This window comes from Citrus sinensis, chromosome 6, assembly GCF_022201045.2.
Source record: "Citrus sinensis cultivar Valencia sweet orange chromosome 6, DVS_A1.0, whole genome shotgun sequence".
In the NCBI taxonomy this organism is placed as follows: Eukaryota; Viridiplantae; Streptophyta; class Magnoliopsida; order Sapindales; family Rutaceae; genus Citrus; species Citrus sinensis.
The window spans coordinates 22159908-22181188 of NC_068561.1; the positions used below are offsets into that span (position 1 = coordinate 22159908).

At 34.2% G+C, this 21281-nt stretch overlaps 5 protein-coding genes across 5 annotated transcripts; all 5 read left to right on the forward strand.

Annotated features, from left to right (window-relative positions):
• Positions 1 to 1611: 1611 nt before the first annotated feature.
• Positions 1612 to 3665, forward strand: LOC102609306 (uncharacterized). The gene is made up of 3 exons (XM_006481911.4): positions 1612 to 2051; positions 2205 to 2329; positions 3317 to 3665. Exons 1-3 carry the CDS (start codon positions 1685 to 1687, stop codon positions 3521 to 3523), a joined length of 699 nt encoding a protein of 232 aa, XP_006481974.1. The 5' UTR covers positions 1612 to 1684; the 3' UTR covers positions 3524 to 3665.
• Positions 3666 to 4137: 472 nt separating this feature from the next.
• Positions 4138 to 5831, forward strand: LOC102609672 (metacaspase-9). The gene is made up of 2 exons (XM_006481912.4): positions 4138 to 4745; positions 4917 to 5831. Exons 1-2 carry the CDS (start codon positions 4385 to 4387, stop codon positions 5519 to 5521), a joined length of 966 nt encoding a protein of 321 aa, XP_006481975.1. The 5' UTR covers positions 4138 to 4384; the 3' UTR covers positions 5522 to 5831.
• Positions 5832 to 9282: 3451 nt separating this feature from the next.
• LOC102609986 (uncharacterized) lies at positions 9283 to 12202 on the forward strand. The gene is made up of 3 exons (XM_006481913.4): positions 9283 to 9651; positions 9748 to 10221; positions 11745 to 12202. Exons 1-3 carry the CDS (start codon positions 9498 to 9500, stop codon positions 12119 to 12121), a joined length of 1005 nt encoding a protein of 334 aa, XP_006481976.1. The 5' UTR covers positions 9283 to 9497; the 3' UTR covers positions 12122 to 12202.
• Positions 12203 to 14768: 2566 nt separating this feature from the next.
• LOC102610294 (calmodulin-7) lies at positions 14769 to 20656 on the forward strand. The gene is made up of 3 exons (XM_006481914.4): positions 14769 to 14949; positions 16561 to 16916; positions 20383 to 20656. The coding sequence occupies exons 1-3, from the start codon at positions 14874 to 14876 to the stop codon at positions 20398 to 20400; spliced, it is 450 nt and encodes a 149-aa protein (XP_006481977.1). The 5' UTR covers positions 14769 to 14873; the 3' UTR covers positions 20401 to 20656.
• LOC102610600 (calmodulin-7) lies at positions 18983 to 20656 on the forward strand. Its single transcript, XM_006481915.4, has 2 exons — positions 18983 to 19152; positions 20027 to 20656. Exons 1-2 carry the CDS (start codon positions 19077 to 19079, stop codon positions 20398 to 20400), a joined length of 450 nt encoding a protein of 149 aa, XP_006481978.1. The 5' UTR covers positions 18983 to 19076; the 3' UTR covers positions 20401 to 20656.
• Positions 20657 to 21281: the final 625 nt, after the last annotated feature.

A 21281-nucleotide genomic window follows, 5' to 3' on the forward strand; every position in this document is an offset into this window, starting at 1 on the left:
TGTAGAGAATTTTTTTTTTTTTTCACGTAATCCTATGGCCATGGGTAGTCATATTTCTCGCGAATTTAGCTAACATAGGCAAAGCTGCACAAAATTTTGAGGAATCTTTAATTTGAAGTGAAATTTGCTTAAAAGTGCCGCACCTTGAACAGCACTAACCCCATTCTTGATATTTTGGCTTAGACATTAATGTTCCATACATATTTGACGTCGAAGAGAAAAGTGAAACATGTAAATTTATGGAGGATGGAGCATGAAAAGTAATTAAATAAAAAAGAATTAGGAATCAAGAAAAGTAAAAAGTAAAAAGTAAGAAGTATGATAAGACAAAAGTTATCGGAGACTAAGGATTAAAAATCAAGAAAAGTCAAAAGTGAAAAGTGGGAAGTATGAAAAGACAAAAATCACTCGGAACCATAAACCAAGAAAAGTCAAAAATAAAAAGTGAGAATGATGAAAAGACAAAAGTTACACGTAACCAGAAACTAGTAAATCAAAAAATAAAAGAAAACATGGTATGCAGTACACAATGGAAGCAAAGTGTAATAAAAATTCTAATTAATCTAGAAGCTTGGGAACCTACTTTAGGAATGAGACAAAAATAGACTCTAAGTAAAATTCTAGTTAAGTAGGAAAAGTCGACGAAGTAAGGAATTAGTGAAGATTTAGGATACTCAAAAAATGTATTATAAATAGAGAGCTCTAGAAGTATAGAGGACAAGCCAAAAAAAAAAAATTAAATCAAAAGGCGAGTAGCAAGAAAGAAAAACTCGACGATAATCATGATTCAATAGTGAAATTTGCTCTCTTAACTCTTGAGAACATAAGCCAAGCGCTGAATTACATAAATCCTTAGTGTTTTGCTCTTTATATTGTCCCATTTATTCAATTTTTTCGGTTGACCAAAAATTAGCGTCAACAATATTAATTATAGATAATCTCAGGTATTATTTCAGCAATAGTTTCCTAATCATTAATCTGCATCGTATAATGAAAAAAAAAAAATTCTTTTTTGGAATAAGAAGTTATTGCATTTGAAGTTTATTGATGAAATTTCTATTGATCTCGAACTTCATCCTTAAATTTTTAAAATGGCACTTGGCCCCTGCCCGTCAAGTTTACAAATATCAAAGGGGGGGGGGGGGGGTTTGAAAATTTATTAAGAAAACTGATTAAAAAAAGAATACTACAATCTTTAGGAACAAGAATAATAATACTGAACACATTCGTCTGATATATTAGATGGTATGAAAGTTAAATAACTAAAGTTTTTAAATAACAAGAATTTACCATAAAAAAGTCTAATATTAGATAATGCATAACCAGATATGGTTTCAACAAAAAATGATTGAGTTGGTGCAACATGAGAGTCTAAACGCATACATGTCGAGCTAACCGGGAATGCGGACCCAATAAAAACAGGAAAAAAAATAAAAAATCGATATTATGTATAAACATTAAATTGAGATATATTTTAATAATTAATAAAAAATAGTAATAAACTAATGGGCCATGTTGACTGTTCTTTTAGAAATTGGGCAAAATCAGGCCCAGTCGAAATGGGCCCAAATTGCAGCCCTGCAACTGACAAAGTAAAATTAGTAAAGAACCAAAACGGAAAGGAGGAAGACACGGAGACAGACACAGATTGGATTAGACCTACCTGCAGTGACAGTGAGTGAGAATGAGAATTCCAAACCCTAGAAGAGGTTCCTTCTCAAACACACAACAAAACCCAGATAATCCATTCAATGTTCAAAATTTGTCTACAGTTTCAATTCTTTTGAACTTTTTGAAGAGACCCCAAGCGTTCCCCTTTTTGCTCTCAATCTTTGTTTTGTTGACATGGCTCTCTCTCAGATTACAACACTCTTCTTCCCATTTTGAATTGAACAAAAATAACCATGAGAAATGGAGCAGCACCAAGGATGATGATGTGAAGGCTAATTTAGTCAGATTTAAATCTGACCATCTACCTTCTTTGATTCTCAAAGACAGGCGCGGTTGGTTACTGAATCCTATCTCTCTGGCCATTGATGCTGGCGTTAAAGGTATTATCCTGTTTTTATTCATTGTAGTTATTATCTATCCGGGATTTTTCTCTGTTAATGCAGTGATTGATGGATTTGCTAATTTTGGAGTAAAATGGAAGTTTGAGCTAGATTTGTAATGTAATGAGCTTGCATTGTTTTGTTTCCTTTTAGGGGGAGCGGTGTCTTGCGTTTCTTTACATGTTGGCGAAATTCAACCGGGTGCGTTGAGGGGGAATCACAGGCATTATACTCTAAATGAGACGTTTGTTATTTGGGGAGCTAAAACAAAATTCAGGGTATGCTTCTCTTTGTTAGAGGGGTAAACATTTCTATTTGAATAAGGATTTCTAGAAAAATGTTTAGTGTCTACCAAATGCTTTTAGCACCCTAAAAAATATGCTGAAGCACAACAGTTATAAACAGGCTGTAAAGTTGTATAAAGTGTTTGTTTATTGAATTTTGAAGTCAATATTGGGTGATATTATTCTTCACTGACTTATTTACAATTTCTTTATATCCCATCATTATGGTGATTGACTTGACTTTACCATCTGAGTTGCTATGGTTCATCAACCACTCAATAATTTCAAGTTAATTGCTATATCATTGGGATACAGAAGTTGTAATAAGTTGAAACACTAGTGAATATCTGATCTTAACATGGTATTTCAATGAAACCAAATCCCTTTTAAATAAATACAGTTTGCTGGTCTTACAAGTTAACTTTTTGGTGATATTGAGGTTCGGGGGATGTTATGTAACATGTTAATGCACGTAAACATTTTAAAAATATCTGTTGGAAGTTTTTTCTATGAACCTTTTTCCAATATTTAAGTTCACTTTATACTTGTTACTCCTGGGATGAACAGCTTTAGTATCAATTGCTTTTCTTTCACCAAAGAAAGAAAGAGAACTCAGTGCCTCTGCAAGACTAAAATTCAAATTTTTGTGATGGTTTGCTGTTGTATCTTAATTGGCAATCTTTCATTTGTGCATCTCTGAACATGCTTGCCACATGAGTTTACAGTTTTATCTGGTGGAGTAACATGACCTGAAATTGGAAAACAGATGCGGGTCTTCTGTAATTTTCTTATAACGACAGGCTTTATTTATCTTTTATGTTTTGTTTGGTTCTTTTTCACCCAAATAATACTAGGAGAAAATGAAACTTTCTGGTAAAAATTAGCATATAAATGTATGAATTTAGGTGTTTCACATAAAAATGATATTATATTATATTATGATATATGTCCTAGTTTCATATTTTTCTCACGGTTCTGCAGCTGGAGAATAATCAGATAGATGATAAAGGTTATGCTGAAGTGATAGTTGGTGCAGATGAGGTTGCTATTGCAGCTAGCCCACAGGGAACAGCCCATGCTTTAGTGAATGCTGATTTGATTCATAGTACATTCTTTATTGGGTGCCAAGACGGTGTGATAAACAATAACGCCTCAACTTCTGATTTTAATGTTTGGAAAGATCTCTAATTGTTGCTTTTTGTCATTAATACCTGTCTCTTCCCTAGTTCATGATTTGTAAATAATATGTTAAGTTAATTTGTTCAGTATGAAACCACAATCTAGGCTATTTTGAGATGAAGATAATATGATGAGGTGAGTTAATGTAGCATATATGGACACAAGTTACTGTTGTTGTTGCCCAAAATAATTCTTTTAGTTGCCATCATTTTTGCACAGCACTTGCCGACTTGATCCGTTACTGGCTGAGTCTTGATCCCCTTGGCGCTCGAGTCTTTTCAATGTTTCAGGCATTTCAGTTATGCACTGCTCGTGCTGTGCATCCGTGGTTAAAAGCGAAATCTCATTGCTCATGTGGATAATCTTTGACGACAGTTTCTTGGAAGCGATACAGCAAGCTTCCTAGATCGTACACGCAATGTTGTTGTTATAGGGCCCTGGAAAGTTGGAACTATAGCTCATTTTCTTCCTTTGTTATTTAGTTTATAGTATTATACTATATGGCTAGCTTGTGCGTAGAAGTATTGAATTTCTTTGAACCATACGAAAGCAGAGTTTCCCACAAACAATCTTGTTAATATATAAAAAGAAACCTAAAAACAGTTGGGTTATATAACTTTGAATTCGTAAATTACATTAATTAAACATTGTCTCAAAAAAATAAAATAGAATAAAAATATGCAACCTTCGATTCCGAAGCTTAAAAGCCAATTAACGTAATACAGAGGATTGCTTGACCCAACATGCAAGTGAAATAAGGCAGGCACCTGATTTCAGCGACTATAAACTCTACATGAAACCAAGCAATGAGAGATATCCCACTTTGTAAATTAAGAGGTAACAAATTGTGTTCGTATTAACTTGCAAACAATGGAGACCAAGGGAAGCAAGAGAATCGCTGTTCTAGTTGGATGCAATTACCCCAACACCAAGAATGAGTTGCATGGGTGCATAAACGACGTGCTGGCGATGAGGGATGTGATAATCAACAGGTTCGGCTTTGATCCGAACCATATCGAGCTTTTGACCGATGCGCCGGGGTCGTCAGTGATGCCTACGGGGGCTAATATTAAGGCAGCTCTTGATCGGATGGTGAGTAAGGCCGAAGCAGGTGATGTGCTGTTATTCCATTATAGTGGACATGGTACAAGGATTCCTTCTTTGAGGCCTATTTGGCCTTTTAGGCAGCAGGATGAAGCTATTGTGCCTTGTGATTTCAATCTCATCACTGGTATGTCTTTATATGTACGTGTTTCTTCATATGTTCAAAAATTTATCACATATAGATTTTTTTTTTTTAAATTTTTTTGACGGAGCTAGGTTTTGGGGAGTACTGGATAATAACCAAAAAAATAATAATAATAACCAATGCTCATGCATGTATGTACACTGTGTTATGCAGATTTGGACTTCAGGCAACTAGTGAATCGGCTGCCAAAGGGGGCGAGCTTCACAGTCTTTTCGGATTCGTGCCACAGCGGGGGTCTTATTGACAAGGCAAAGGAGCAAATTGGACCTTCTTCTAATATTGATCAGCTGAGAACCAAACAATCACCGGCCTTTAGGCCCAAGACAATTCCTTTCCAATCAATACTCGAACATCTCTCATCTGTGACAAAAATAAACACATCTGACATTGGCACCCACTTGTTAGAATTCTTTGGAGTTGATGCCAGCCTCCGATTTCGGCTGGCACCAAATGAAGTGATGGACTTATTTGAGTCGTGGTCGTTGAAGCCAGATGATGGAATTCTACTAAGTGGGTGCCAAGCTAATGAAACTTCTGCTGACATGAGCCCCATGGAGAGCGGGGGCAAGGCGTATGGGGCATTTAGCAATGCGGTGCAAAGAGTGCTGAAGGAGAATTCTGGTCCATTGAGCAATAAAGAAGTTGTGTTAATGGCTAGGAAGATTTTGAAAGAGCAGCGATTTGAGCAACATCCTTGTTTGTATTGCAGTGATGAGAATGCCGCGGCTACTTTCTTGTTGCAGCCGGCTGAAAGCTGATCACATCCGGACTGAGATGCTATTGAGTGTTGTGTTTACTGTTTTACTGCTCTACCAGCGAAACAGATAAAATTTGTTGTATATTTTCTATATGTAATAAAAGGGAAAACTAAGTGGTGTGCTATAATAATGTGCGAAAGATAATTCTTCAGCAAATGGCTATGAGAAAAAACCGACCTACCAAAGTCAAACTACAAGTGCTTATCAAATATTTTGATATGATAGATAGCTCGAAAGCTAAGACAAACGGAGCTAAAATCATTTTTCCAAGCTCTTTGACTCTTGCTCTTTTATCTTCTCTTCAATCATTAGCCTGCCATCAGCAGGGGCGGAACTAGGGGAAAAATTCTACAGAAATGTTAATTTTTATGTTATTATATATGTAAAATTATAATTATACAGGGGCCACTATAGATATTTTACACTAATTTTTCACATTTTCTTTAAAAATTCTAAAATTTTTTAAAATTCTACAGGGCCATGGCACCCTCTAGCCTCATACTAGCTCCGCCCCTGGCCATCAGCAGCCATAGCTTTACATCATCCTTCTTCACCAATACGCCGACATTCTCTAAAAGCGGCCATGTAATCATGGCCACTCCAGCGCTGAGGATGTGATGGTATTAGTTACTAATTGCGGAGCACAACCGCGAATCAAAAGACCTCTTCTTTCTTCATGCTCTAAGAAAATCCATTTCTCTAGCGTTTCTAGTCTATTTTCTCCTTCTCTTACAACCCAGTAGGTCTTTCAATCCATTTCAACGTAGGAATTACATTATATAGGCCTCCAAGATAAGCATAAATTACAGAGCTTGTCTCTCCTGTGAAACAAACCATTTCAAGCATTCATATCCATCAATTGATGACTTGATGGAAAAGTTTTTCTGTAAAGGTTTTAGTTATTATCGAAGGATTAATTTAAGTAAATGAAATTATTTGTAAGTGTAATTAAAGAGGAAAAATAACTAAAACTCCTCTTGTTCGACAAAGAAAAATTAACATGTTTATTTTAAAATAAAAAAGGTAGAGCGGTGGGCAAATTCCACCTTTTTGAAGTAAAATGAAATGAGTGAATTTTATGCTAATTTTGATGGAATATTATTATGGTTATGAGAATTATTGTTTGATTTAAAACATGATCTATTTAACCAAATTTGGTTGGTGTGAGTGTTTCAATACTTTCACTTCTTAAGAGAGGTCAGGGGTTCAAATCTCGTTTTCGTATGAAGTCACCACTTTGACCAGCACTTTACCCCTTACTGACCGACCTGGTGCAAGCGGGGATTAATCTGAATTGTGATACGGGATTAAAGGTGCCTCTTATAATTGAGATCCGCTCAGGACCACCTCGTGGTTCAGATAATAAATAAATAAATAAATAAAACATGATCTATTTAAAATGGTTAATTTTGTTAAACAAAAAGGTTGGGGGAACGTCCAAGGATCCAATTCGCCTTTGGAGTAGCAGTGAGCAATTAAGGGCCCCGTTGGGAGAGTTGGGCTGCCACAGCCCACTTCCACTCTCTCCCTCAACTCAAATCTATTTAAAATGCGTTTGAAAATTGCGATTGTGCTAGCCTACCTTGTTTGGGAAAAATCTCAAATTGCCCCCAAGTTATATATACATATATAGCGCTTCTCTATTGAAGAGTATAAAAACAAAGATTTTGTGTGTTAGTGAAAACTGTATTTTTTTTATTTATTAGTGTATTAAAATATGTGTTTTTTATTTTTTATTAGCATCCTCATTTTATTAGAGAATATATATAAGAAAATTCTTTTGAAACATTCTTTAGTTTCCTGTTCATTTTCTTTTATTCCTAAGAAAATAATTAACAGAAATAGTGCAGAGGATTCTAGATCCTTCAATGATGTAAATGATAAGATTGCTAGAATGTAACGTGTCTTGAGTTCCATCCAACAAGATGTAACAATGTCTTATATACATGTACAAACTGTAGAGCAAGTTGACGATCGAGAACAAGAGAATTGATTAATTAAGACAGTTTAATTTGGAAATGAAGAAAATTAGACAAAAGCGATAGCTAGTAAGCCAAGTGATGTGCTAGAGCAATAACACTTGGTGATGAAATTGTCTCTTCTGACTTGTCTATCAGGATTACGTAGTGTGTTGAAACCAGGAACTGTATATAAGATATTATCTGAAGAGCCAATTACCTGCATATATACATAATAGGATTAGGGGCAAAAGGATGTAACGTTTCTTAATTCTTTTTTTTTTTTCACACGCTTTTGTTTGCTAGAGCAGAAGATCATCATATTCCTACATATTTTATTTATTTGGTGGTGGAATGAACTTTTTGAAGGGGCAGTGACATGAGCTCCTTAAAGCGAAGGTAGTGCCCTGAAAAGCTGAGGTATATGCAGTTTTGCACCATGCATGCTCGATCATGAGATCGATACAGTTGCATCAGCTCAGTCATATTGACATTGCACGAGTATTGACTAATGCACAGTTTGGTATCCCAAGAAAAAAAAGATTAATACGCACTAAAAATCTTGTGGATAACGGACATGCACAATTGCATCACCTGCTGAGTTATCTTTTCAAGAATATTATTGGTCCCAACAAGATTGGCCACCTCAGCATCTTGAATATATGAAGAGCACATGTATTGTTTAAAGTCGAGCAAATATTTTTACAGATAGCAGCTACAGCTGCTTCAAATTTAAAGCTATAGCTGTCTTACTTTGTATGAACAATGAAGCATGCAGCCCAAAGTTGGAGCTCACCACAGTAAATTACAGTGGCATCTAATGATAATAAAGGTACGTACACACGGAATAATGTTTTTTGGTACTGAGGCAGGGCCCGGCCCCCTCTAGAGCCATGGCTAGCTTTGCCTCTGCCTAGCTATTTGCTGGAGCTTCGGTAGCCGAACAAATGCAGATAGAGTGGGGGAAAATTTCTACCACATATGGATTGTTGATTAATACATGGTATGGATCCACATACGCACCGAAACCCTCTTTTCTATTTTTATTATTTAGCTTAATGATATAATCTGAGTTCCTCTCCAGTCTCCACCACCCATGTGAGTAGGATTTAAATCTGTTATATTCAACATAATAACTTTTAAAATCTCAAGGAGATGGCACCCCACCAACAATCCTCTCTTTAATTATATATAGTACAAGTTAGAATCAATTATGAAAGATTTTCAAGTATTGGATATGAAACAATATTATCTTGACAGGGAGCGAATAAATCACCGTGAGGCTTGAATTGAACAAAAATTTAGTAAAGAGAAATGTTCTAATTTTAAATTTAGCTCACGTTTATGTAATTTTGTATTTGAACCCCCTCAAAATCATAATTATTGCGTTATGACCTACCAATTTTACAATTTATCCATAGTAACTCCATCGTGGAACCAAAATCCTAAATAAAACATTTAAGCGGGAAGGAAGGAAACAGTTATATAATAAGATCACTGAGATCTCGTGCCATCTTTTATTATCAAAAACAAAAATACTCAAATTTGATAATTGATTAAAGCCCCCTCACTGTCCATCCAATCCAACGACCCACCCCCATGTCAATGTAAAAAGCATCCGTTGCAAAAACAAAACTCACGTGCATAGTGCGTTGCTGATGCTTTAAGTTTTTTTTTTTTTTTAAATCACCCGATTTCCGGTGACCGCATTGGACCCCGACTAATTCAAATTCAAGATGTAGTCACAGTTAAACCTTTTTACCCCTCCCAAATAGTGTGCTTTAAGTTTTTTAAAACGTCTCTCTCTTTTTTTTTTGGCTCAAATGTTTTCCTTTACTTGTGTCTGTCTTTGAGACAGTACAACACACAAGTAGTCCTAGTCCTAATCCTAGTCCTAGACACCGCATTGTCTCTTTCTGCTTTCGATTTTACTGCCGTTTTACCTCACTCACTCTTCCCCAGCCCATTCACATTCCCCAAATATTCTCCGCGCACACACTCCGTAAACTAAGATTAAGATGAAGAAACAAGATGGATCATCACTTCGATCATCATCTTACCGCCAAGAAAATTCTCCAAAAAACCTCCAAGCCAAGAGCATCGGTTGCATGTCCGGCATTTTCCACCTAATTTACAGACACAACAATCGCCGTGGCAAATTCATCACTTCCGGTCAGTTTCTTTCTGTGTCTCATGCACGTCATTTCTCCCCAAATTAATTCATTTGTAGTCATTAATTAATGTTGCTCATGATGCGTTAATAATTAGGGAAAAAGCAGGAAAAGAACACGGTATCTCCGTCATCAAAGCAGCGGCAAGAAAGCGATAATGATGATCATGAATTCGTCAACAATAATAATAACAACAACAACGACGGCAACAACTTCATCACGAGACTCACGTCGTGCGATGTGCAGAGAAGTCCGACGCTGCCGGCGGAGATCCGTCTCCGGGGGAACAACGTGAAGACGGTGGAGATTTGTTTGGAGGAGGCCGCGGAGAAGAGGAGGAAGTTGATTGAAGAGTTGGAGAAATGCGATGAGGACTTGAAAGAGCTCAAGAAAATTATTGATGTCGTCAGGAGTAACAGCGTTACCGTTACCGTTGATCGCGAAGACAATGATAATAATAATAATAAGATCAACGGTGATCTGCAACCGAGTCCAGTGTCCGTGCTTGATGATTTCACTCCTTTGTCGTCGACTCTCAGCAGCAGCAGCTACCCCAGACGTTACGCAAATGGTGAGTTTCAGACTTTCACTTGAACTCTTTTTGTTTTATTATAAAATTTATTAATTTTCTTTGTCTTTTGTTTTGTTTTATCTATTGCATGCATGAAAATGAAAGTATGTTTTTTTTTTAGTCTTTATATGTTAGTACCAACTATAAAATAACACAAACTAACATTTAAGAAATTAAAAGAGAATACCAATGTGGTATATTTTGAATATTATACAACTTAAATAGAATAGTATTATATATATTGTCACATATTTATCTAATTACAGTAGTTTTTCATTTTTACGTTATTCTTATGATTATTGTTTTCAGTCAATTCACTTGCTCACGTAGAATGAAGGTGGTTTAGAGATTTTATAAATTTTATAAACACTTTGTTTCGGGAATTTAGGGATTTCATGCCCTTTAAGAAGAAGAGACTCAATGCTTTTCCACGTAAACCGGCAGCAACACATGCCAAAGGTTTAGGATTCCAAGTTTGTAAATGATTTCACCTTGTGTGCAGATCATTATGACAAATTGTGTAGTGGGAGACAAAAAATAATGGCAATTACCCAATTCATAAAATGTTAATCATGAGTGACAGCTGTTTCAATTAGTTAACAACTCTTCTCTTTTGTTTTACATACTCAAGAAAATTAATGTCTTAATAATAAATATTAACATCCTTGAATTCATGCATAGTTTCTTGAGGATCCAATTAAAAATCAAAGTCGAGGACAAATTAGATTGAAAAGTACCTATATAGATGAAAACTTAGGCTCTACTTCATTAGTGTGGCCCATATAAGCAATTCTTTGCAAGCAAACTCTTCAATGATGCAGTCAAAGATGACATTAAGAAAAAGAAAAAAGGAGACAAACAGAAAGAAAAGAAGCACCAACTTTAGGTTTAGGTCCCCCAGACGAGAGCAATCGAATAGGTCCAACAACAACGCACTTGAACAAGTGTCGTCGCTACTACTTACTACAGATGACACAAAAGTGATTTTCTGATGAAAATGTTTTACCCATTCATCCAAACAAAAATAATTTTCCAGCTTCATATTTGCTTTCCCCTTTTCCTTTTCATTTTGACTTTAATTAGTATGAATGATCGATACTTATCTCATTAGCATGATTGTTTGTGATGATGTGACTGGTTCATGGAATAATTAAAAATCAAATCATATTGGATAGATCTACAATTAAATATGTGGAAAAAAGAAAAACCTCAAGTTTTTAAATGTTTTTTTCTTAGTCTCTCAAATTTTCGTTGCCAATATTCCTAAACTTATTATATCATTTGACACCTCAAGTTTCCATTATGCTCCAAATTTTTATTGCCGACACTCCAAATTTTACCTTTTACACATAATAAACTACGAGGGAAAAAAGTCACAGAGACACAATATTAGAGCTAAAATCTAAAAAGAGTATTTAAAATATATTTAATAATAAAAACTGCGTTATAGTAATTGTATTCATTCTCAATGCAAAGAGTACATTATGTTAACTAACTTGTTTATATTGTACACTGTGTTGCAGGACGAGCAGCGGCAATACACCAACAGAAGCAGAAACAAAAGAGAAAACCAGGAGAGGAGGACACTGCTGTGAGCAACATATGTTTGGTGGAAAAGATGAGAAGTGAAACGGCAGTAAAGAGCTGCAGCGAGAACGTGGCAGGAGTACAAGTAATATCGCCCGTGTGGGGAAGCAAGGCCATGATAGATAGTTTAAACGAAGTGTGTAGAGATATCGCATGGGGTGAGAGAAGAGAGGTTGGGAGAATTGGATTGGCTTTACAAGATTATATCTGCAGTGATTTGATTGAGGAGTTCGTTAAGGACCTACTTGGATCCTTTTGCATGTTTAAGTATTCATTTCCATTTGAAGCGTGCAGGAGAAGTCTCCGTTTTTAGTCATTTAACTATTAACGAATGTGCGTGTCACCTATGTTAATTACACAGGAGGAACCATCCGCCTTCATTTTTCTTTTTACATTTTCTTTTTTTAAATTTCCAACCTTCCATTTGAAGTTAAAATGAAATAGTTCTGATATGAGTTGGCGGAAGGAGAGGCAAGAATTAACCATAGAGAGGAGGTTCTTGATCTTGAGTTGCAGAGTTATTTTGCATATTCACTTAGTAGAAGGTAAGAGACATAAACATATTGGAAATCTGTAGTTTACTCTTATATATTAAAATAATATAGAAATTCTAATACTGGGGCTAAACTATGTTATATATAATGTACATATTCATAAGTTGTCATCTATCCTAATTCAATTATTTCACATGCTACAATTTCTTTTTTTTTTTTTTTTTTTTTTACTTTTAGGCGACAACTTAAGGGTTATTGTATGCTCCATATGATCCTAGTATTGGCAATATTAATTGAAAGGATTATGTTAACATGTGATGCAAGAACACGCCTAAAGAAATTAAAAATTACGTAAAAAATTATCTTTATTTGAAAAATATCAATGGTATTTACTTTTAAAATAATTTTTCTCTTAGCCAACGGACTCATACCTCATTGACAACTCATGCACCCAATAACCTTGGGCGTATGACCCTTCTAATAGAGATTTGTTTGACTCTTTGTTTTGATAATAGAATAGATTTTTCTCCAATATTAAGTGATGCTTGTTGTTCGGACTGTATCATACTAAAATTATGAAGGAGAGTCCTGATTACTATCTAATTATAAATATCAATAGAGTTTTGATTTAATACATCAATATTTCAAAAAACAAAATTAATTTTCCTCTCAGATGTTGCTTTTGAATTGGGCTTTAAATCTGATCATATGAAAGCCCAATTCGAGTCATAACGATAAGATTTCAATGTTTCAATGTATGCTTAGCCATAACAAGGGACGGTTGTTTCGATAAGGTCGCCTGGGAATAGTGCGAGAGCGACGGACCCATGACGTGGCAGTCAACGTGAGATTCTGATCTCACTCACCGCGTAGAAACCGCGTAAACGCGTTCTCCTGATTTTTATTATATTCCATTTATTTGTTTTTCTTTTTTCCCTCGATACTTTTACGACAGACTCTTTCAAAAGATAATAAAGGCAAAAAGAAAAAGAATATAAGATCAAAGAGAATTACTATCCACCGATTATTAAAAAAATCAAAATTTCAAGAGGGAAAAAAAAAAAAAAAAAAAAGGCTCAGAGAGATATTCATAACAAATCAAACAACTACGCGTAAAGTAAATAAATCTCCGCAGAATTCAACACGGTATACAGCTAAGGTACATAAGCCGTTATAGAGCCGATGATAATGGTCCTGCCACGTTGTAGAATCTTTCTTCTTCTGTCACGTGTAATCATGAATGATGATCTTTTCGAAAAACGTCACCTGCTAACTATGTTCCCTCGGGCAGTTTAGCCAAGCTCTTTCTTTTTCTATTCTATGCTTCCACATGTGTGCTTACCGTTATACCCCTAAGAAGTGAGACTTCTTGTGGGTGTGCGTGTGTGCATGTCTCTAATCTGGAGGAATTTTAAATTTTTTGATGACTTAAATACCCTTTTAGACAGTCTCTGGCAGCTTTATTAATTAGACCAAAAAAATTAGAAATAAGTATTGTAATCTCGAAATACATGGGTAATATTTTTCTTTTAGCTTTTACTTCGTTTTATTTAATGGTGCAATTAATATACAATTTTGAAACTTATATTCTATAGTTATATTCATCAGCACTGGTAACAAACTAATATAAAAAATCATAAAGAATAATACAAAGTAAAAATTCTTTATAATCTTTAAAACAAATTCATTATAAAAATTTTATGTAAAATTTGATGTGACATAATCACAAAAACATATTCCTTTATTAAAAATTTAATTATTTAAAATAATTATGTGAACTATGTGATAATTTTATGCAAATAATACGTTCAATTGACATAGTTTTTATGTAATAGTGATTAAAAAATTTCACACCTATAACATTAATTATAGTTATTATGAAAATGTTGATTGATTCAACTAATAAAATTTTTTGTGGTGTTATAAAAATTTCAAAAATTAAATTGGTTCCACCTAGATTAAAAAAAAGAGTAAATAACATCTTAATCATTTAAACAAAGAGTAATGATACAACCACAAACTCTTGTACAAATTTATTTTGTACAAATTGATGTGGCATGATAAGATTGGTTGAATTAAATATCACTTGACCCACATAATTTGTTTTTATTAATTTATATTTTCATTCAACCAATCTTATCGTGCCACGTCAGTTTGTACAAAATAAGTTTGTACAATAGTTTGTGGCTGTATCGTTACTCTTAAACAAAAGTTATAAAAACTTAACAAAATTCATGTGAGAGGGCATTACGGTCATGATAACTATTATTTTAATATATATTTTAATGATTTCTTTGAATATTTCATGCTATTATTAAAATGTATGGAGTTAATCGAGTGAGCGATGTAGCGAAATAAAAGAAAATATCCAAATGGTAAAATGGGAAATTAAAAGTTAGGCAGATTTGATAATTCAGTTACGTCCGGACGGAAGTAAAATGATGTTGGATCGTATAAATGCGACCATCGTTTTCTCTCTCTCTCAAGTTGTGGGTAGCTCTTGGATTTTTGTAAGGAAAAAAATAAATAAATACCTATTTCTGAGTTGAAAAAACAAACGGAAGAAGAAAAATGGCGGATCAGCTCACGGACGATCAGATCTCTGAGTTCAAAGAGGCCTTCAGCTTGTTTGACAAGGATGGCGACGGTCCGATTTTTCTCTCTATATATGATTTATTTAGCTATTAATTTCCATATAGATCTAGTATAAGATTCTTGAATATTTGCTTGATTATTGTTTTGATCCCTAATTATTTCTGTTTGATTTTCTATCTGTGATGTTATTTTTGTTTCATTTTTCGAACTGGCGCTAAATCGATGTTAGATTACATAGCTTCTGTATAGGTTATGTGACCTACTAGTTGACCGGTGTTATATTTTTGCGTTTTTTCTTTTATTCCGTAAATGGAAGCAGTCGATTTTCATTCAAATCCAGCCGGTGGATTTTAGGCTTTTGCTTTTTCTTTTTTCATTTGCATATATTAGGAATAATTCTTTTATGATTTGCTTTGCTGAGACTGTTGGTATGAGTTTTGATTTTCCTTTTAAATGATCCTAGCTGACTCCAAAATATATATGTTTTATACATCAACCTTTGTAATTCTTGTTGAATACTTTTTTTTTTGTAATTCTTGTTGAATACTTGAATCTGCTTCTTAACAAAGTCTTGCGTATGAGGGGCCTCTTCAGTACTGTGTTCTGAATGGTGTTTCTGGAAACCGAATGTCAAATTAAGCTGTTTCCGACCTTGTATTTTTATAGGATGCGATTCCTATGAATATTTAAAAATAATATATTAGTTAACATGAATTTGATAATAATGTTTTATTTTATTATTATTTTTAAGTAAATTGTTATCATATAACTAAATATTTCGCATGAGTTTTTGTTTTTAATTAAATAATTGAATAAATTTATTTTAATTCAATTAATATTTTTATTCTCCTTTCAATTCTATCAAACGTCTCTTTCTTTCCCTACTATCATTTACAATTATCCAAATAATTTTTAAGATTTATGCAATGTTAGGTAATTATATGTCAGACTTTGAAAAATGCTTACCATGCTAAATGCTGGTGCTATCTTGAGTTTAAAGCCACCACTTTTTCTTTGTAACAGTTGCCATCTTCATACTCAGATTGATTTTGTTTCAGATTTAATTTGTTCTTGCTTGAAGAGTCGTTTGTTGTTAGTTTGTAGTTTCTTGGGTTGGTAGTTCTTTGATGTGAAAAGAAGAGTGAGGAAGTTTATTGTTTCCGATAAGATTTAGTGTAAAAAGTGCTGGAAACATGAAATTGATGTTTTATGCATTTTCAGTTGTCTTCCAAGAAGTTGAAAAAGGACTGTGCGGTGGTTAATGATTGTTTTGCAAAACTCATTACCATTTGTGTTTTCAAGCTATTCTTAGCAGTTCAAATGAAAGGCCATTGAAGATAGAGTTGCTCATTCTAATAAAATATCTCAAGTTATTTGTGGTATATGCTTGCCTTGAGATTTTGGCTCATTCTAATAAAATCTCTCTATTTGTGGCATACTGTAAGTTTTTTAATTTTTATTTTGGGCTCTGGTTGTGTATACTTAAATTGATTCTGATTTTATTGACGAATTTTAGCAGCTATGTGGCCAACTAAACCTCCATGTGCACTGCTGCTTGGTTTGCTTGTTTGTTTTGCGTGATAATCATACAAGAAATTTTGTTTTTTCCTTCTTGCCAGTATTGTTCTGTCAGTCTTTCATGGCTTATATATTGGATTTGCAGGTTGCATTACCACCAAGGAGCTTGGCACTGTTATGAGGTCACTGGGTCAGAACCCCACTGAGGCTGAGCTCCAGGACATGATCAATGAAGTGGATGCTGATGGTAATGGAACTATTGATTTTCCTGAATTCCTAAACCTCATGGCCAGGAAGATGAAGGATACCGACTCTGAGGAGGAGCTGAAAGAGGCCTTCCGGGTTTTCGACAAGGATCAGAATGGTTTCATCTCAGCTGCTGAGCTGCGCCATGTGATGACAAACCTAGGAGAGAAACTTACTGATGAAGAAGTTGATGAGATGATAAGGGAAGCTGATGTTGATGGTGATGGCCAGATAAATTATGAGGAATTTGTCAAGGTTATGATGGCCAAGTAATGACCCCAACCCACCAATACTTATAAAATGGGTTGACTAAATTATAAAGGGATTCCTAGTTTTCTCTTTTACAATTTTTAATTTGATAGTCATGAGGGTCAGGCTAAAGGAAGCAATGGTCTTTTAATGGTGATGGGCCTGATGGTGTAGGAAGAATGTTGTCTCCCTCGTCAATATGTCTTGTGACTCGCAAAACTTTTCGGTTTTTATTATTTTAGTTGTTCTGCTGTTCTATGAATGTTGTTGTCTGTTTAATGTGTTTCATTAATTTCTGCCCTTGCGATGTTTATTTTTCTTTTGGTCGAAATATGTATCCTATTTTATGTATCAGGCTATCAGCTTAGGTTTCTTGGCCTATAATTTTATTTCTTTGGTTATGATGAATGAATTTGCTCTGGGCTTTTGCTGCAGTGGTCGGTTTTGGTTTTGTGATAGAAATTACCCCGGGGACTGAACGGTCTATATGGCATTATTAACAAACTCGAATTTTCTTTTCAATGGAATGAATCTGGATTACCAAACACGGCAATGCCCGTGTTTCTCGTTGAGAAAGAAGAAAATACAGAAGTAAATTGAACGTCTGTAAATCCTCTGCTAGATCCGTTTTGACTTTTATGCAAGGGGCTTTGTGTTAGTGCTGTCTGGTTCGTTTCAACAATCCAAAACAATTTCAAGATCTAATCTATTTTCAAAACTAATTTTAATGAATGAACGAACATTTCCAAAATTTCATCTCACAGGGAACGTGCATTTCTAAAAATTCCATTTCTTTGGGGACGTTAAACACGATGCTTCAATATTTGAGTTCTCATGATGTGGCATCTATTTATTGTAAGAAAGAATGGAGTAATAATAATATTTTATGAGTACACATTAATTATATATGTTATTATATAAATTATAATATTTCTTCTTACTTAAATCCCGTTGGATTTAAGCGTCTTCTTTGATATATATAAATCTATATTAGTCATCAACCGCGGAACTATGTTTGGGCCTCAAGGGCCTAGCTCCAGTTCGGAAATAATTGGAGAAAAATAAGGTTGAACTTTTATAATCTAGTCTATTCTAACGTATAATTTACACTTTGGTTTTCTTATTTTTATATATATTATGACCCCATAAAATCAAAATTATAGTTGTACCACTGGTAACATTTGTGATGTTCTATCTTATGAAGTAGTGAGATTTTTTAAAATTATTTTATTAAAATAGTACAACACTTCAAAATATATTGTTTTTATACCTCAAGTTTCTAAAGATACAAATTTTATACTGTCTTTTTGAATCTTCATGAAATACATTCTTCAGCAAGGGCGAGATAAGGTAAATAATGTTAGGCTTGGGTATTATTTCGAAGTTCTTGACGAGAAGAATAAAAGTCATAGTAAATGTTTTACAAATTTTTGTTGTTCAAAATTTGGCACTAAATTGCAGAATTTTCCAAAATATCTGCCATGAGTTTTTTTATTTCGAAGGTCGAAAGCTTTAAAATGATATTATATACAAAACTTGATATTATTTACACTATTTAGTAGTTGTAAAAAAAAAAAAAAAATTGTCTTGCATCTAGCATAAATTATATTACAAGGGCAAAATAATATTTTAGTATACATTCATTAACATATTCTACAACAAGATGTAAAATGGTATTTTAAAAATCATTGAATATAAGAATGGTAGATTTTAAAATGTTTTAATAATTCTGGCTTTTTTTTTTCGTTTACACGAAGGAAAATAGTTCTCTATTTTATTTTACCAACAAGGAAATCAGGTGAAAAAATTTAGAATACATAAATAAATAAATAAATAATATTATATTATATCATGTATTATTACAGGTCACGCATGTAATAATTATTTGTATCACCTCAAATGTCGCAAGGAACTTTAGGAATGGAAAGCAGGAAGTGATAAATGACCGGCAAATTAAAAATGAAGGGTAAAAAGGGAAAATCAAAGATTATGGAGATTTGATGATTCATTTACGTCCGGAAGCAAGGAATTTGACGCGAGAAGATTGGGCCATATAAAAGGCAACCATCGTGTTGTCTGGAGTAACAAGGCCATTTCTCTCTCTCGTTATTTGATTTTGCGGAAAAAAAAAAAACCTAGTTTTCAGTTGAAAAAAAAAAGAAGAAAATGGCGGATCAGCTCACCGACGATCAGATCTCCGAGTTCAAAGAAGCCTTCAGCTTGTTCGACAAGGACGGCGACGGTCTGATTTTCTCTCTTCATAATCTCTTTGCTTTTAGCGTTGGATTTTCTTATAGATCTATTTTTTTTCCCTCTATTCACGAAGCTGTTGATTTTTGGAACGTTTTTGACTAATTAAAGCTCTGATCTCTCATATTTTCTATTGATTTTCGATGTGTGATGTGATTTTGTTGATTCTGTAATTGATGTTCGATTAATTGGATGATATAATTGACTGAACATTAGGCTGATGCGTTTCGTATTTAAAAAGCTGCACATTGTTTTTGTGGGGTTTGTTTGTTATGCTTTAATATTGTTTTGTAAATGAAAGCAGTCGATTCCGAATCAGACCCGTGGATGTTCAAGCTCTGTCGTAGTGTTCTTTCATTATTAAATGAAAAATCCTTCTGATTCACTTTGCCTAGAACAAGTTCTTATTCTGATCGAATGATGCTTGCCAACCGCACAACATAATGGGCTTTACATCAAATTCTGTAATACTTATTGAATCTGCTTCTTACTAAATTTCTGGATAGGTCGGCACATTCTAATTCAATTATGTCTTGGGATTTGCGTCCTTTATGCTCGTTTTGAGAATTTGCTACTTGTATTGTTTTATCTATTGTGCTTGTTACATTTTGTAGTCTGCTGTTATGTCTTAGTGTTGTTTTTAGACTGATTGGGTATACTTGTTGTTTGCCAAAATCTAGTCAGAACAGTTGTCTCATGTTGACACTGTATTGTATTTTGATAAATCAGCAATGTTTAGCAAGTTATGGTGCCTAGTTGTCAGCAGCTTTACCACTGAGTGCTGTGCTGTTTACCATTTTTGTTTTACGTGAGTATCTAAAAATTCTGTCGGCTTTGTCATGGTTCGTATAATATTGAATTTGCAGGTTGCATTACCACCAAGGAGCTTGGCACTGTTATGAGGTCACTGGGTCAGAACCCCACTGAGGCTGAGCTCCAGGACATGATCAATGAAGTGGATGCTGATGGTAATGGAACTATTGATTTTCCTGAATTCCTAAACCTCATGGCCAGGAAGATGAAGGATACCGACTCTGAGGAGGAGCTGAAAGAGGCCTTCCGGGTTTTCGACAAGGATCAGAATGGTTTCATCTCAGCTGCTGAGCTGCGCCATGTGATGACAAACCTAGGGGAGAAGCTTACTGATGAGGAAGTCGATGAGATGATAAGGGAAGCTGATGTCGATGGTGATGGCCAGATAAATTACGAGGAATTTGTCAAGGTTATGATGGCTAAGTAAGTGACTCCACCCAACCAAAACTTCCTGGGAAAAGAAGAAATTGGTTGATTAATATAATTGGTTCCCTAGTTTCCTTTTTTATAAATTTTAATTTGATAACTCTGAGGTCAAGCTAAAGGAAGCATGTTGTCTCCTGCTTCAATTTGTCTTGTGACTGGAGCAACTTTTCAGTTTTTTAATGTTTTAGTTTTTTTCCGCTCTTCTGTGAACATTGTTTCTGTTAAATGAGTGACTCGTTGATCTGCCCTATTTCTTATTTCGAGATTTTGTGGATAAGAAATTGATATGTGATGACTTAATGTTGTTTCCTCTACCTCTTGGGTTTGTTGTGGTCAAATTATATATCGGTTTTCCAATTGATCAGCGTATGTGCACTTGATCTAGTGCGTGCCGTCTTGCATGTTATGATGTGCTATGGCAGCCTGAGGAGCCCAGCGCCTCCCTATGTGAGTACGGCTGTACGGCTATTAAGATTTATGTATTTAACAAGCGAAGCTGATGACATTGGGAAAGAGATTTCAGACATTTTAATGCTAATTAAACATGCCAACGGTGTGTTTGGCTGGACGAAATGGAGTCTACTCTGTATCACAAGCCTTCAAATTTCAATATTACCCTAGGACATCATTGTTATTTGTTAAGAAAATAATAATATAATAAATTAATTAATTAATTAATACTTCATTTTAGAAAATGGTTTGGTTGTCAAAAAAAAAATTAATAGGTAAGTTTTTTAAAGTAATATTATAAAATGAATGAAATAAGATTGTTAAATAAATAAATAATATTTTATATATTTTTACATTTAAAAAAAAATCAACTTTTATTTCTAAAAGTTTAAAATTTAAGTTTTTGTTAAATCATTTAATCTTTAAAATTCT